At 34.1% G+C, this 15,727-nt stretch overlaps 1 protein-coding gene across 1 annotated transcript; it reads left to right on the top strand.

Annotated features, from left to right (window-relative positions):
• Window positions 1-7,034: 7,034 nt before the first annotated feature.
• LOC123534211 (uncharacterized) lies at window positions 7,035-12,058 on the top strand. Its single transcript, XM_045316343.2, has 4 exons — window positions 7,035-8,713; window positions 8,946-9,044; window positions 9,611-9,836; window positions 10,969-12,058. The coding sequence occupies exons 3-4, from the start codon at window positions 9,742-9,744 to the stop codon at window positions 12,041-12,043; spliced, it is 1,170 nt and encodes a 389-aa protein (XP_045172278.2). The 5' UTR covers window positions 7,035-8,713; window positions 8,946-9,044; window positions 9,611-9,741; the 3' UTR covers window positions 12,044-12,058.
• The last annotated feature ends 3,669 nt before the right edge of the window (window positions 12,059-15,727 follow it).

Below are 15,727 nucleotides of genomic sequence, written 5' to 3'. Positions count from 1 at the left end.
GCAAACATTTAGGGGTCTTTCTAATAAAAGTACTTATAATGTTTTTAGTACTTACATTCATATCTATTCTGCTACATTCATTATGAAAAATAGATCATATGATTTTAGATATCAAATAATTCATTTTTTTCAATTATGCATTTATAATTGTCCTGTGTAGGCATGTTAACATGTAAATATGGGTACTTGTTGTCCATTATTTACATCAGAACTATTGCTCTTTATACTGTAGAATGTTAATAAGCTGGTGAAGATACCCACCTGAAGTTTTGCTTTTGCAGAAAAGTTATGACCTTTGAGTTAGTACTTTTGGTTATTTCTAAAATCTGGTTAAAATTCCTAACAAGTTTCCTTTGAAGACAATATTCCAATTCATCAATGTCTTTATAGAATAAGCAGCTGTTATGTTGCATTTGCTGGAAAGAATCCTATTTATTATAATTAAATCTTGCACAATGACTAAGGCATACTAGTATATTACAGACTATCACTCTCATCTAACTCATACACTTTAGAAATTGCAAAACAGCTTTATTCATGAAAATATTGAAACACATAACTTTTGGGTAATGAATGAGGCTCTTACTTTGTACCATAGACCTTCCAAAATTCCATAGGCAATAGCAATATAACTTTATTAAATTATATTCAAAATGTTTTACTATCATGTTATAAGTAGCCTGAAACTCTAGACAAGCATGACAGCTTATAAAATACCTGAGTTTTCAAGTAAACTCGCCATTGGGTAAAACGCATTCTTTAAATTATGTTCACTCTATATAATTTCAAGGGGAATTTATACATTTGAAAACACTCTTCTACCCATTTTTAAGTATACATCTGAATATTTTTCACCAGAAAAGACAAAGGATGATAAAATAACAAGATTTTATTTCAACTGTTAAATTGGAAAACTTAATCACAAATAAGTAACAAATCACAGCAGTGTAACTTTTTCATTGTAATTATGATTAGAAGTACATCTCTTTATAAATTTGTCTGAAATGAGATTTTTGTCAAAAAGATAACTGAAATAATTCTTTCCCAAATCTAACCTTATTATAAGTTAAACCATAACCAATGAAAAAATAGAACCACTTAATTTCTGAGAAGAATCCAATGTATCAAATTTGTAAGAACGTTTTAGTCTAAACATAAAAGAATCAACTAAAAATATAAGTATGTAGTATAATTATGATACCATTTTTGCAACTTCCAGTAAGAACAAATTCTAATCTATACTCCGTATAGTTTAAAACTATCCCCCTTACAGTATAGAGGCGAGAGGAACTATACCCTGTACAGTCCATTCAAGCGATTGATGTTGAATTTCTCTGCAAGTTGAACACGGAAAGCTCCAGTATTTGGCATGGATTGATTTAAGATTACAATGAACAAATTGTTCGATTCACATTTTTGGTAATTGATGCAGTTACGTTTCTAAACGAAAGAAACTTTGCAGGTGTGCTCAAATCGGCGGTGAGCATCCGAATTTAACACAGTTAATTTCGTCTTTTCGGCCATGGCAATATGCTTTAAATGTTCAACATGCATTGTCGATACACCCTAGCTATTTGCAGAAGTTTGAATGTAAAAGGCCTTTATGATAAAAGCATAGAATGTGGATTTAAATTCAAATACCTCGACGATCTTTTTGTTTATTTTGGCTCACTGGACCAGCTATATCCGCTGTACGATGTATCACCGTGGTTGGAGTGAATTGCATAATGGTTTTGTTTTGTAACGTATTACCATTATTGTCACTAAGACCTGGATCGATGACCCCGACAACAGATATTATTCTGCTGTCGTCCCTGGTTGTAATAATATCTAATGTATGACCGCGGGCATGGGTAGGTTCATTCACATGTTGATGCATACCGCATGACTGAATTACACTCAGTAAATCTGACACCATTTCGGTCTGATGGAAGATCGAGATGGAATTCATGTCTTCCACAACGATGATGTTTTTGTAAACTGTAGCATATCTGCCCAGGAAAGCAGGTCATTCTTCCTCTAGAAACACACTAGTCTTTAAACAGTTTTGTTTTGCTGGTGGTGTTTTATATATCACTGCCACTCGTGCAAAAATCCATTGATACTCGAATTACAATCCATGTATTCAAATTGTTTAAAATCTATCTTTGCCACGACTAGATAATAAATATTATAAGATAAGTATAATAATAATAAATATAATAAAATAAATATCATATGGCACTGGTATTGTCAACCCGAGGGCAGAATGTCACCCGAGGCGAAAGCCGAGTGGTGACATTCTGTTTCGAGTGTTGCCAATATCAACTTCACACACGCTACAATATGATATTTATTTTATTTTATTTTATTATACCGAACAATGTTTAGTACATAAAAATGTTTAAAAATGTTTTCAATAGGAGAGATGATGTTTATATACAAATCCGATGTATTTTCTATTTTTAGAACTGATAAGACATCGATCGGGTGGGCAGACGCCGAACGCCCATGTTTTTTTGTAAATAGTGATGTTTTTCTAACGCCCTAAACTTTCTTAAAACATTTATTCATCCCATACACAAACAATGTAAAACATTTGTTTTGCCCACCACCAGATAAACAAGTGGTAATGTAGGGATAATACACGTTTTTGTGTATAAACATCTGCAGAAACCCGCGGGATTGTTTGTGATCGAGACCAGATGGTTAATTACTATTCTGTTGTTCTTGGAAACGGTAAACATGTTTTAAATATCTATAACCAGGGCCCAGAAATCAACAACACATCAAAAAGCATGTAATGAAGGTTTCTAACCAATTACCTTTATCTGTCATTATTACAAATATAAAATTACCTACATTTTTGCATATCACTTAAAAATTTGGTAAACAGGAACACTATTTCAAAAGTAATAAATTTACAATCGAATTATTTTGAGTACGAACTCATTTAGAGCACGAATGAGTACAAAAGTAGTGAAAAGCTTTCAAATGTTTTATCCGAATTCTTCGCGAAATTAGATAAAAACATTCCCACTGATTCGTACAAAAAGCAATAAAATGTTTCATAAATATTTCATAAAAACAAACAATTGCACAAGTAACACGCAGTTCTGATACATTCACGGTTACTAACAAAAAAAAGAATTGACTACGACTTCTAAAAGGGGTGTAAACAAGGGCTGGAGCGAGTATGTACATTTTTAGGGGTAGTGCGTTTGGACGCAGATACCAGATGTCAACCTGCGCAGAAATACATGTACATTCCTGACAAAGCATTTCAAAAATAAAAATCATGCATTAACAGCACGTGAATTTCCTTGTTTGCACACGATTATTCTCCCGTTAATACATAGGCGGATCCAGTTAAAAAGTAGTTTTTATGCAAGAATGCGTGACGTCAGGACGATCTTTCCTATTCATTCAATCTAACAGTTTCATAGGGCGGTAATCTCCTGTGTACACACGATAACATGTCAATCATTGTGTGTGAAGAGAAATCGATCGTGAAATTCAACGTAATTCTGAAAAAAAGACACAAATGAATACAATCAAAATGCAAATGTTTAACAAAACTATTTATATCAATCTCCTCACAATCAAGTAATACACACACAAGACAACTTTCACATCTTTATAGTGTAGTAATTCTAGTGAAATAATCAAATAAATGTCAGCAAAATGAAATGCAGCCTACACTTGGCGCAATAACATAACGAAAATTAAGTTTATAATGCATTGTTTATTTTCATTCTAACATCCGTAATAAATTAAAGATAAAACGTATTCTGAAGTAAAGTAATTCAAGTATTAACTGAAGTATAGTAATACAAGTAGTTATGAACATTGTGCGACTGTTTGACGGCATAATTGACGTCATAATGTTCCTTTAGCTGTTGTTAATTATAGAATTTACAACGCCCAAAATCTTTCTTTGTTTAATTAAGAGAGTAATTGAGTTATTTTCAAATTTATTAACACTAGTAGTGGGTTTGAAGTGTTCTGCTTACCAAATTAAATTTTCAACGCAGATCAACAATCATTTATGACGGGAATTTTACGTTCTATTGTAACAGTAATTATCTCCCCAGTTGTAATATTGTCTGATCCTCTGGGGTTATTGTATTCATTGATTTATTGTTCCTTCTCATGAGAAGGAACACTTATGGTGAACATGTCACACTTGACTGAGCAGGTAATGAATACAAGGGTATCATCAAAGGCATCCGAATTCCATTAGGCGCCGCCATTTTGTACTCATGCGTATTCATTAGAAATAGCCTCTTTGCCAATGTGTTTTACGCATCTTTAAGTCAATATTTAGTGAAATACAATACGTAATAAACAGACCTACAAAAAACAATAATTTAGTTTAAACTATCTTACTGCTAAATCTTACATGTCATATTGTAGAATCGAGATTAACTAAATGAATATTCATCATCTAAAAATAGACTCCCGCCCAAAAATATCGTCTACTATTATTCTTCTCGGCTGCATTCTTTACTGCTTCCAGAGGTTCTTTTTACGATTTTATTTCATACCAACTTTATTATTTTGACATTTTAAGTATAACCATCAAAACATACTGTACTAATAAAGTTATTCGAGATTTTTTACTTGTCTGTGAATGCTATTGCACGATACGTACCATCAACGGATAACAACATTTCAGTTACTTCCCTTGTTTTTATCTAGAACTGTATAATGCATTTCTTCACGTTACTGAGCTATAAATATTTCGAACTTTGTAATTTCATGCCTTTTGATTAATTGTTTTCTAATTTTTAAGTTGTGAACTTTTTGTACGCACTTTTTTCAAATCCGTCAGTTTGTACGTGCCGACTTATATAAAAGCCCCTTTTCTGCTGGTTTAATGGTTCTGGAGCTGCATCCATTCATGCAATGAAATAACTGGCATTTTCTTCCACTGTATAGCTAACTAAAACGGAAACATATGACTAAATTCTGATCTGTGCCACTAGCACAGCTGTCGACATTGATACCCGAAATTTTGACAGAGATATGGTATTTATTATTGTACGGTAGGATCGCTCATCAAAAGGTGTTTTTTTTTTTGTTGTTGTTTTTTTAAGTTAAATAAATGTATGTGTGAAATAACTTTAAGTATTCTTATAATGAATAGATAAGAATGCACGTAAACTAGCAAAACACAATTATTTTATTAAAGATCCCTTAAAAAGAATATTTAATATATGCGCTAGAAGGAACCTTTTGGTAAGCTAAATCTTGTCTATATGATAGCCATCCTTATAATCCTTTAGGATACGTGTTGGGTATTGTACATTGTATTATCTCCCATGAACAAACTCAGTCATACCAATTGCGTTTATCTCTTATTTGGATGAATCTTTGATTTCAAAGGATCGCCTTGTAGCTTTTATTGTATTTTTGAACCTACCTGCTATATTTTGTCTTGCATCTAGATCTATTTATATATTTAAGCCACAAAGGTCAGCACATTTGGCAGTGCAGTATGGCTTCTTATCGATTGTTTTTCCAGTCGCTCTAACTGCTCTTTCAGCGTTCACTTACATATGGATATTGTATTAGTAGATAATAGAGCGGTTGAGATTTCAAAACACGTAAGGATACGTGCCATGTAGGAATAGACTATGATGAAAGCATTCAGTTGAATTCACATCTGAAATTCACCGGGCTCTAGATGAACCACTTTATTTTGAATTCTCGAAATGACTCTGATTTCTTAATTGTTGATTTAACCGTTTTTCAGTTAAAGGATATATAAAAACAAATATGTTAAGCGTTTTGTTAAAAGGAAGCAATCTGTTTTATCTTTTTTTGGCATATAAAAATTGTTTTTACCGGGTATGGTACCGTGTAAACAGTAACAATATGGAACTCTAGAAATTGAATCGGCCCCAGGCTTCTGCAGACGTTAATACATACAATAAGCATGCAAGGTCGCTACTTGCATTAAATTCATGACACGAATACTATATTGTTTTCGCAGATGATAACGTAACGTTTCCGGTACAACTTTTAATTACCATTCTGTTGTTTTTGGAAACTGTCGACATGCTTTACATATCTATAACCGAGACGCAAGAATTAACAACACTTCCAAAAGTATATATTATATTTTTAAATAATTAGTTTTATTCCTTGTTATTACAAACATGACAGCATATTTGAGAACGAACTTGATGACCTGGTTCTAAGTAATATATGAATTATGTGAGGTATTAAACAAAAACGCACCGCATCTTACTTCCCATATTTTTGATATGAGTTCTTGAGAGAAACAAGCGCGGTTCAATGCATTCACGATTTTTGACGAAAATTGAAACGCCTTCTTCTTTTCTAATGCTGATTTTGAAAGAGAGTAAGCAGAGAGAGTAAGTAAATAAGCAAGCGCATACAAACGGGTGATGACAATGCGTATTTAGTTGTTAACGACTACAACAAACTTTACTATGAATAAGATTGCATCATTTTAAATATATGAAGAGGTTTTTTATAGAAGAAACAAGACGCAGATACAAGATGATCATCCGCGCAAAAATAGGAAATATGGCAACTGTCAAAAATTCTATGTTAGCATTACGTGGATTGCCTTGTTTGTACCAGATTTTTCCCTGTTGATATATACAAGGATCCGATAAAAAAGAGTTTTAATGCAATAATTTATTGTAGCAGTGACATCTCATTTTCTGGGTTTAATAAATTGAAAACATTAACTAAATGGCGTAGAAATTAAATAAATATAATGAATAAAATTTAAAACACAAAATAATGAGTTTGCGAGTTACGTTGAAAATGTGACATCGTGCATAAACTCGGACAATACAAAATTTGATCCTTAATATTTTAGAAGTGCAATTTCACAACTTTTTTATGCTAGCCACACCAAAACCAGAAAAACAACACTTTTTACGGATTTCCAAATGCAGATTGAATAATGAATATACATTTTGCATACGCAACAGTAAAATCGTTTTAGCTCGACTAATCGATAAGTGTAAGGAGAGCTATCCTACTCGATCCTGCGTCGGCGTCTTTCCTCGTCCCCGCCTTGGTTAAAGTATTTTTACACTTTCTCTCTTTTTTATTTTACTTATCTCTGTAATTTCTTGATGGATTTGATTCCAACTTAAAATGGTTATTCCTCATCATCACCCACATCATCTGACCTAAAGACCATAACTCTGGTACAAATATTTCATGATTTATCCCCCTTTTCACTTAGATTTTCAGGTTAAAGTTTTGATGCTCTTTCGCTCTATCTCTGTTAATACTGAATGGATTTAATTCAAACTTAAAATAGTTGTTCAACATCATCATCCTCATCATATGAAGCAAGGTGCATAACTCTGGCACAATGTTTTCATGAATTATTCCCCCTTTTTACTTGGAATTTCGGGTTAAAGTTTTGATGCACTTTCATTCTATCTCTGTTATTACTGAATGGATTTGATTCGAAATTGAAATACTTGTTCCACATCACCACCCTCATCATATTAAGCAAGGTGCATAACTCTGTCATAATTTTTTCAAGAATTATTTTCCCTTTTTACTTAGAATTTCAGGTTAAAGTTTGTATGCACTTTCACTCTATTTCTGTTATTACAGAATGGATCAGTTTCAAACCTAGAATAATTGTTCAACATCATCACTCACATCATATTACACAAGGGGAATATCTCTGGCGCAATTTTTCATGAATAAAGCCCCTTTTTACTTAGAATTTAAATTAAATTTTGATGCATTTTCACCATATCTCAGTTATTATGAAATGTATATTTAATTCAAACTTGAAGTAGTTGTTCCACATCGTCACCCACATCATTTGACACAAGGTGCGTAACTTTTGCACAAATATTTAATGAGTTATGCCCTCGTTTTGCTTAGAATATACTTAGAAAGTGTTTTGATACACTTTATCTTTACCTATCTTATTACTTTTTTTTTGACTCAGGCTATTGTGCAATATCTTCATCCACCATTGGAGTCACTCCAGTGACAGCTCCAGTTTCCTCAGATGTGCCCAGTTTCAATATCCAGCACCAAAATAGTCGAGCGCGCTGTCTCCTGTGACAGCTCTTGTATATATTGTATCTTATCTTTTTTCTCTTTTTGAGCTGGATAACGTGTGGAAATGACGACAGTTTTGCAATTCCCACAGAAGATCATTATGCAAGAAAACAGAAATCAAACGTGCAGACAGAACAACATCTATTGTCAACAGAGTTGAGATCACAATTAGCAAAGTCCTTAGCATCTTCATGTAACGACAAAGGAACACAAACAGCAACATTTCTGGAATTAGACATTTCTCACGCCTCAGTTAGAGAGAACACTGTTCAAATAGTTCCTACCAATGGAAAAAATCATGTGGATGCTGACATATTACGAAAGAAGCAAACATCGAATGTGCCTGTAGTGACAGCCGATGTGTATCTTACACAAACCCAGAGAGGAAATCCATCCGTAGAGCCAACATATATACACACGTGGAATCCAAAATTTAATATTCATCGAATTAAAACCGTGCATTTTGATTGGATAAAGCCATCAACAAACATAAAATACGAAAAGACAGTTGAAAAACACAAGGAAGTTCAATTCTTTGAAGCTGATGTGCCATTTGCTGTCGTACAACCTCTTACTACCAACGACAAAAATGTCAAGGAGAGTCAGGAGCAGGAAGAACAGGCAGTAGAAATTTATGAAGCAAAGCGGAAAGAAGGTAAAATATTCAGATTACATGTATCTGAATTCAAAATAAAGCATAGAGTAGCTTACATTTATATCTTTTGCTTACACGTACCAGAAAACTTATTGCAAACCCAGAGGTTAAATATGTATCAGTTACGTCGTTTTGAAATGTCCTTGAATAGTATAATGCTAAAACGTTTAATTTTAAATGAAATATATAGTGTTTCCATTTACATACTTATAACAGAAAATATCTCTTTCAGATTTTGATAGTTCTAGACTAGATTGGAACAAGATCTTTGGATTTCTCACCAGAAATTTGCCTCCCACTGAATGGAAACTATTTTTCAACAACTTATATAGTACGTATTATTTTCTGTGTCAACATAATATTTTAAAGTTGAATAATATTACATTATGGCATATATCCACACGTAGAATCCGAAACAGCATTTGAGCCGTGCCAAGAGAAAACCAACATAGTGGGTTTGCTACCAGCATGCTTCCGCACAGTCTGGTCAGGACCCATGCTGTTCGCTCTCAAAGCATATAGCTTTGAGAGAAACCGTTAGCGAACAGCATGGATCCTGACCAGACTACGCGGATGCGCAGGCTGGTCTGGATCCATGCTGGTCGCAAACCCACTATGTTGGTTTTCTCATGGCACGGCTCATTTATATTTTGCCCAGTTATGATCAGAAATTGATTGTTGGGAGTATTTTCGTAGATGTAGATGGCGTAACAAATCAAATTCTACATTATTATGTTTTATATACATGCATGACAAATAAACTTTCGTTAACAGCTGCCTGGGGCATGCACTAATTCTCTTAATCTTGAATTATCTTTATACTTAAAAAATGATGTGAATTCACTTTAAATCAATATAATTGTATTAATCTATAACATTCTTTTACCATAATAATAGACTATGGACAACACCTGATTCCACTTGATGTGTCAATAGACCGAAGATTATGTCAAATAGAGGCTGACGTTCGAGGAAAATGGGGAGGCATAACATCGCTTATATACGAGGTTTTCAAAGATTGGAAAGAGATGATGGGTAGAGAAGCATCTCACTTAACTATTGAAAGAGTCCTGCAAGATATGGGATATAATTCTCTGCTAGCAGATTTCAAGGAAATGATGCAGTCAGTATTTCAGTTACACTTAATGTAATTAAACACTTCCTAGGGAATATCTTTTTTTGCATATTTTTGTAACACTGTTATACCTTTATCGCAGTAACTATACATCGTATCTTGTGTCGTGTATGCAACAATTACGAAGTGTTTCTAAATGCACTTATTGCATTTATCAAACTTTTTTAAGACTTCAGAAGATTAGTCTCACAGTATTGCTGATGAAGTACAATTGAAACTTGAAATTCAAAATTTCCGAAGACATTTTCAAGTTCCGTCATCCCTTCTCCCTTAAATAAACGTGAAAAATACATCATTTTGAGTCGAATTTCGGTTATCTCAAAGTAAAACGCTCGATCCCTTGGAATTCGATATAACGGGTGTCAACGGTATAAGAGCCGTGTCATGAGAAAACCAACATAGTGGGTTTGCGACCAGCATGGATCCAGACCAGCCTGCGCATCCGCGCAGTCTGGTCAGGATCCATGCTGTTTGCTAAAGGTTTCTCTAATTGCAATAGGCTTTGAAAGCGAACAGCATGGATCCTGACCAGACTGCGCAGTCTGGAACCATGCTGGTCGCAAACCCACTATGTTGGTTTTCTCATGGCACGGCTCATATATCGATCTCTATTATTTAGGTAACTGACGTATCCACATAATATATAAGGGCCGTAGTCTTGTTGTTTTTTATACTCGTAGTCATTTAAATAATAGTGTTTTGCATACGTTGGAGCTCAGGGCCTGAATGATGTTGCATATTTTATTACCTCCCGTGGATAGACAAATCAAACCGAATCTGCTATCATTGGTACTTTAATATTTTCAAAATGAGGATTTTTCTCGCTTAGTGTTATGAGCTTTTTATTTAAGGTGACATCTTAAGACTATATGCAATATATTAACCTTTACTCTGCTATATTTCTAAAATGGATTGTTCTGTCATTCAATTTGGGCAGTATCACAAATGAAGAATCAGGCTAAAGGTTAAGTATTGTTACTTTAGATTAATCTAACATTTGAATTTCATAAGGTTAGAATTATAAGTTTATATTTAAATACAATCTTTACACAAAAGTATATAACTTGTAAAGAATCACCTAATGAAATTTTGTATGTCTTCCTTTTTTTTTAATTTTTAGAAATATGCCACTTCTACCAGAGACAAAAGCAGTTCCTACAGGATATTTAGGTCTACAAACGAACGTCTGCAACATTCTGCCATACTCTGCTGAAAATGATAGGTCAATGAATATTTACGCTTTGCACAATAGTAACACTCCAGTTACAAATAGTCGCAGTTTACTTCAGTATCACGAGGAAAGAACCAGGACATTATACAATGAATCGTTGCAACTACAAGATGTCGCGTCTTATAAATCTCTTTCAATCGGTCCAGCCGGAAGTGAAAGGAAACGACCAAGTACTGACCATGAAACGGATTACATAACTGATGCTTTGGAAAGTAAACGGAGAAGAAAAAATAAAAGTGGAAAGGAACGACGGACCAGCAGTACAAGGCGAAGACAATCTACACAGGAACCTAAAAGCCGCTGTGGAAGTTTAGTAAAGTTTGAGGACTTTGATAAGGAAGCTATTGTAGACTTAATAAAGAGGTTTCTGCCGTCTGAAAATCAAGTATTAAAAGCACACGAGTTCAATTTATTTATGGATCACACAGTTTCACTAGTAATAAAGAAAACTGGTGAACCAGAAACGGTTATATTGTCAATGTTAGAGAATGATTACTTAGAAGTAGAAAAAATCGAAACAAAGAGAAAAGATAAAGTCTATATAGTTTATTCAAACAATACGTGCTTAAAACTTGGCCAGGACGAATGGCACTGTCTTGAACTGTACGCAGAATACGCGAGAAAACGTGTACTTAATAGACTGAAAAAGCAATCTGCAAATGGATTTGTTCCAAGCAAACTATTATTCATCAAATTCGACGGCCAACCTGTACTATATAACGTGAAAATAATCAATTGTTTGCTGTATGTAAGAAAAATCCATATATATATACATGTGCTATGTTTGGAGACAAAACGCATTACAAAGTCGAGATCCAACTATACATTACATGAGCCGCACCATGAGAAAACCACCATAAAGCGTTTGCGACCAGCATGGATCCAGACCAACCTGCGCATCCGCGCAGTCTGGTCAGGATCCATGCTGTTCGTTAACATTTTCTCTAGTTGCAATAGGCTTTAAAAGTGAACAGCATGGATCCGGACCAGCCTGCGCGGGTGCGCAAGCTGATCTGGATCCATGCTGGTCGCAAATGCACTATGATGGTTTTCTCATAATGCGGCTCAATTATAAATATTCACCAGCACATACTTTCGCTTATAGATTTAAAATTATCTTTCTACTTACATTTGATATAAATTCTAATTTAGCTGCATTTTTAGTTCGACTAGTCGAAGCATAGGTAGAGCTATTGGACTCGTTTGTTGGCGTCGGCGTCCTGATTTAATAAAGTTTTTGTATGTAAGCTGGAATCTCAGAAAACAAATGCGGGAACGGGTTGAAACTTATTCACACATTTGCTCACTGTGATGATCTGACTTACATCGCACGAGTTCCATTTGTAACTATATTGTTTTTGTATTTTTTACAACATTATACCCCTTTTTCGACTTAGCCATTTTTGGGTAAGTTTTTGTTTGTATGCTTGTATGTCATTAAGCACTTACATAACTGTACATAACTCTACAGGTACATTTACAAACTTTTCCCCTTTTCTTTAATTAGCAATATTTGCTTCGGTTGTAAGCTTGTATCTCAGTACCCATTAGTGGGAATGGATTGAAGCTTCAACCTCTTGTTCACTGTGAGATGGCATGCATTGTACAGATTTCATTATTTCTGTATTATATTTTTACAAAATTATGCCCCTTTCGAGTTGTATTTTCATTCTGTTGACAAGGCTACTGAATAGTCAAGCGCTGTTGTCCTCCAAGAGCTCTTGTTTTTTAAATACAATACTGTCATTTCTTTCTGTAACCAAAAATTTAGCAATATATTTAACTTCATTTTATAGATCCAAGAAGTAGATGAAGACCCAGAGACAGGTATATATGATCTACCATCAACACCCGGCGTAGGTGTACTCGAGCAAAGATCGTTGAATGACAAGTGTATTGGTACCACCGATGACGCTTCCTGCGAAACAAACAGATCTCCAGGACATGAGGTTGTTCAAAACCGCAATTTACAATGTCTGCGAAATAACAAACCAAGCATTGAACAAGTTACAGAGCTTCTTCCAATACTATTGGTGGGAATAGTGTTAAATGATTTTTCCAGCGTGCAAGGAAAAACTGTTAAGGAGAACGTGGACACGGGAAGGAATTTTGTCACTTATCTGGAAAGGCGTTATTCAGAAATTATTGAGCTTGATTGACAGTCGTTCGATATTATTTTAATAAATTATTGAAGGGTGATCTTTAATGTAACTTTATTACATGTATCATTATCACTCGTACATGTATTCCTTCTTGAATTATTTTTGCTATCACCGCTCGATGTTGTTGTTGTTGTTGTTGTTTTCGTTGTTATTTTTGTCCTGGCAGTACATTTGAGTCTCCGCGGCATGAACTTTCTTTGTTTTTTTTTGTTTTTTTTTTTATCGTTTTGGAATATTTACTTAAACCGTAATAAATTACAACAGCACCTACGCGTAACAGAACTATCTAACTAGCTTATGTAAAAGTGTGTTCTTAAATAACAGATGAACAGGAATTGTCGTAACTTCAACGCATACTTACTTAGCAAGTAGATGTCGTGACTCGCCGACCGTGTTTTAATTACAAAGAGTTTGTGTGTGCCAGCATTAACTGTTCACTAAATTAAAAATTACAAATTCCACACCAGGATACGGACAAAGATAAGGCAATACAAGATGCAAGTTGTAGGTATGCCAGGGAGTGACAGTAAATCGGCTGTCTGTAGATGTATTCCCAGAGTTTTGCTGAATCTCAAAGCTACCCGTGATAAAATCAAGGTAAACATATCTCGGACAAAAATTTGCATTAATCGGAACATTTAAGCATGGACATTATATGAAAAAAATAAAATGTTTACATCCATTCTACTTTCATTAGACACTCGGTATACAAATACGCAAAATACTGAAAATAAGAATAAGTATCCATGTAAAGTAAAAAATCTCTTATTTTCAGTATTTTGCGTACATATATATAGAGTGTCTAATGAAAGATAATGGTTGCATGTATGTCAGAAATGATTAAAGAAATAAACAGTCAATCTTACTTTTCCGAATATTTAGTTCTGTCGTCAATTTTTTATGTCATTTAAATCATACAAACATTTTGTCATTTTCCGTAAAATTAAAAAAGGTTTCAATTGAATTTAAATGTCTTGTATTAAAAAGGCAGAAAACATAATTTACATGAAAACGAAATGAAAACAAACAGTAAATAAACATTTTATTTCATATGATATCTAGGCTTAAATGTGCCGAATAAGGGTCGCGATATTTTACCTCAATTTGATGTAAATTATGTTTTCTGACTTTTTAAAATAAGACATTTTAGCTTTTGAAATGCTGATCTGTTTCGGAGTCTACAGCTCCGCTATAAAACTGAGGAAATGCGACGACGCCTTGCAGCGCCGTCAATAGAGCATCGAAACAGTTTCCCGAAGTTTTGGTCTCAAGTCCTGATCTGGCTGCACAGGTGTTTCCCCTCGTGGCATTTGGCGCTTAACCCAGGCCCGTTACCACTGTGCTTTCCTTAATCCCTGTAAAATGTTCTATGACGGATAAGAATTATCGGTGTGTTGTGTAAATGTATAGAATGTCTGCATAAAATCGGGGTGAATTTTGAAAGCGGCGAAGCTTCAGAACGATATTCCAAGACTTTCTTCTTGCTGCACTTCTTTCCCACCGTGTGATATTTCTTGCCTGCTATGGTACCGTGCCTGTATTGCTTGGTTAGTCTTACGACACTTTTAATTCAACGTACTCATATAAATTCGAGGACGAGTTTAAATAAGGTGGGAAAGCATGTCACGATTTCAGACTTGATTAACAAATTACACGAGAAAAAAAAACTTGTCAGTAACCTAATGTTTTTTATATGTGCGAATCACATACGAGTTTGCTTTCCAGAACACCAAAACTAGCTATCAAAGACACTCAATGGAAAGTATAATGTTTATTCCATACGCAGTGATCTCCCCTTACAAGAAAGTGTCATCTGCCGTAACTCCCATTTTATCAAGATATAATTGTGCTTTTTTTATAATATAATATGAGGTTTTAGTTTTAGAAATTGGTTTGTATGTATATCAAAGATTAAAGGCTAATGTGAAGGATAAATGAAAAATAAAGGTCATAACAAAATAAAATTTTGCAATGTCTTTAAACGGCTTTTCAAGGTAACGTTGTATATGTGACGGCTAAAATTAATGTAGTGATAGAGGAGGTAATCGCTGTGGGCAGTTTGGTTTAAATCGTGTATAATTTCAATAACACAAACCTTGACCATATGTGACATACATGACATCATGATATATATTACCGCGACAGTGCCAACCGGACAATAGACAGTTGGCAATCTAGGAAAAGAGGCCTGCTTAACAAATCCATATGTATTGTTTAGTATACCTCAAAACGTTTTTATTGTCTCTTCTATTCATTGACAACCAGGTTGGTTACTTGGCTCATAAATCTATTTTTGAGGCCCCAAAAAGGGACAGGTAGTTGTTTCTCCATTTTAAGGGAAATTATTGAACATTTTAAATTTTATCATTAATGGTGAAATGTGTATCTGTTTAATATTAAGTTTATTGTAATATGAATAATTCTGTTCATCAGATTAATTTTTTCTTTGGAAATCGGGGCCCTTTCAGGGTTTTTCAAACAAAAAT

The sequence above is a fragment of the Mercenaria mercenaria genome, chromosome 12 (assembly GCF_021730395.1).
Source record: "Mercenaria mercenaria strain notata chromosome 12, MADL_Memer_1, whole genome shotgun sequence".
Classification (NCBI taxonomy): Eukaryota; Metazoa; Mollusca; class Bivalvia; order Venerida; family Veneridae; genus Mercenaria; species Mercenaria mercenaria.
The sequence above is the reverse complement of the archived record's forward strand: the minus strand, read 5'-3'. Positions and strand labels throughout refer to the sequence as shown.

Bases quoted from the DNA above. Each gene is read 5' to 3' on its own strand.
- LOC123534211 (XM_045316343.2), top strand. From the start codon at position 9,742: ATGATGGGTAGAGAAGCATCTCACTTAACTATTGAAAGAGTCCTGCAA. The intron at 9,837-10,968 runs GTCAGTATTTCA...TTTAATTTTTAG, and splicing joins GATTTCAAGGAAATGATGCA to AAATATGCCACTTCTACCAG.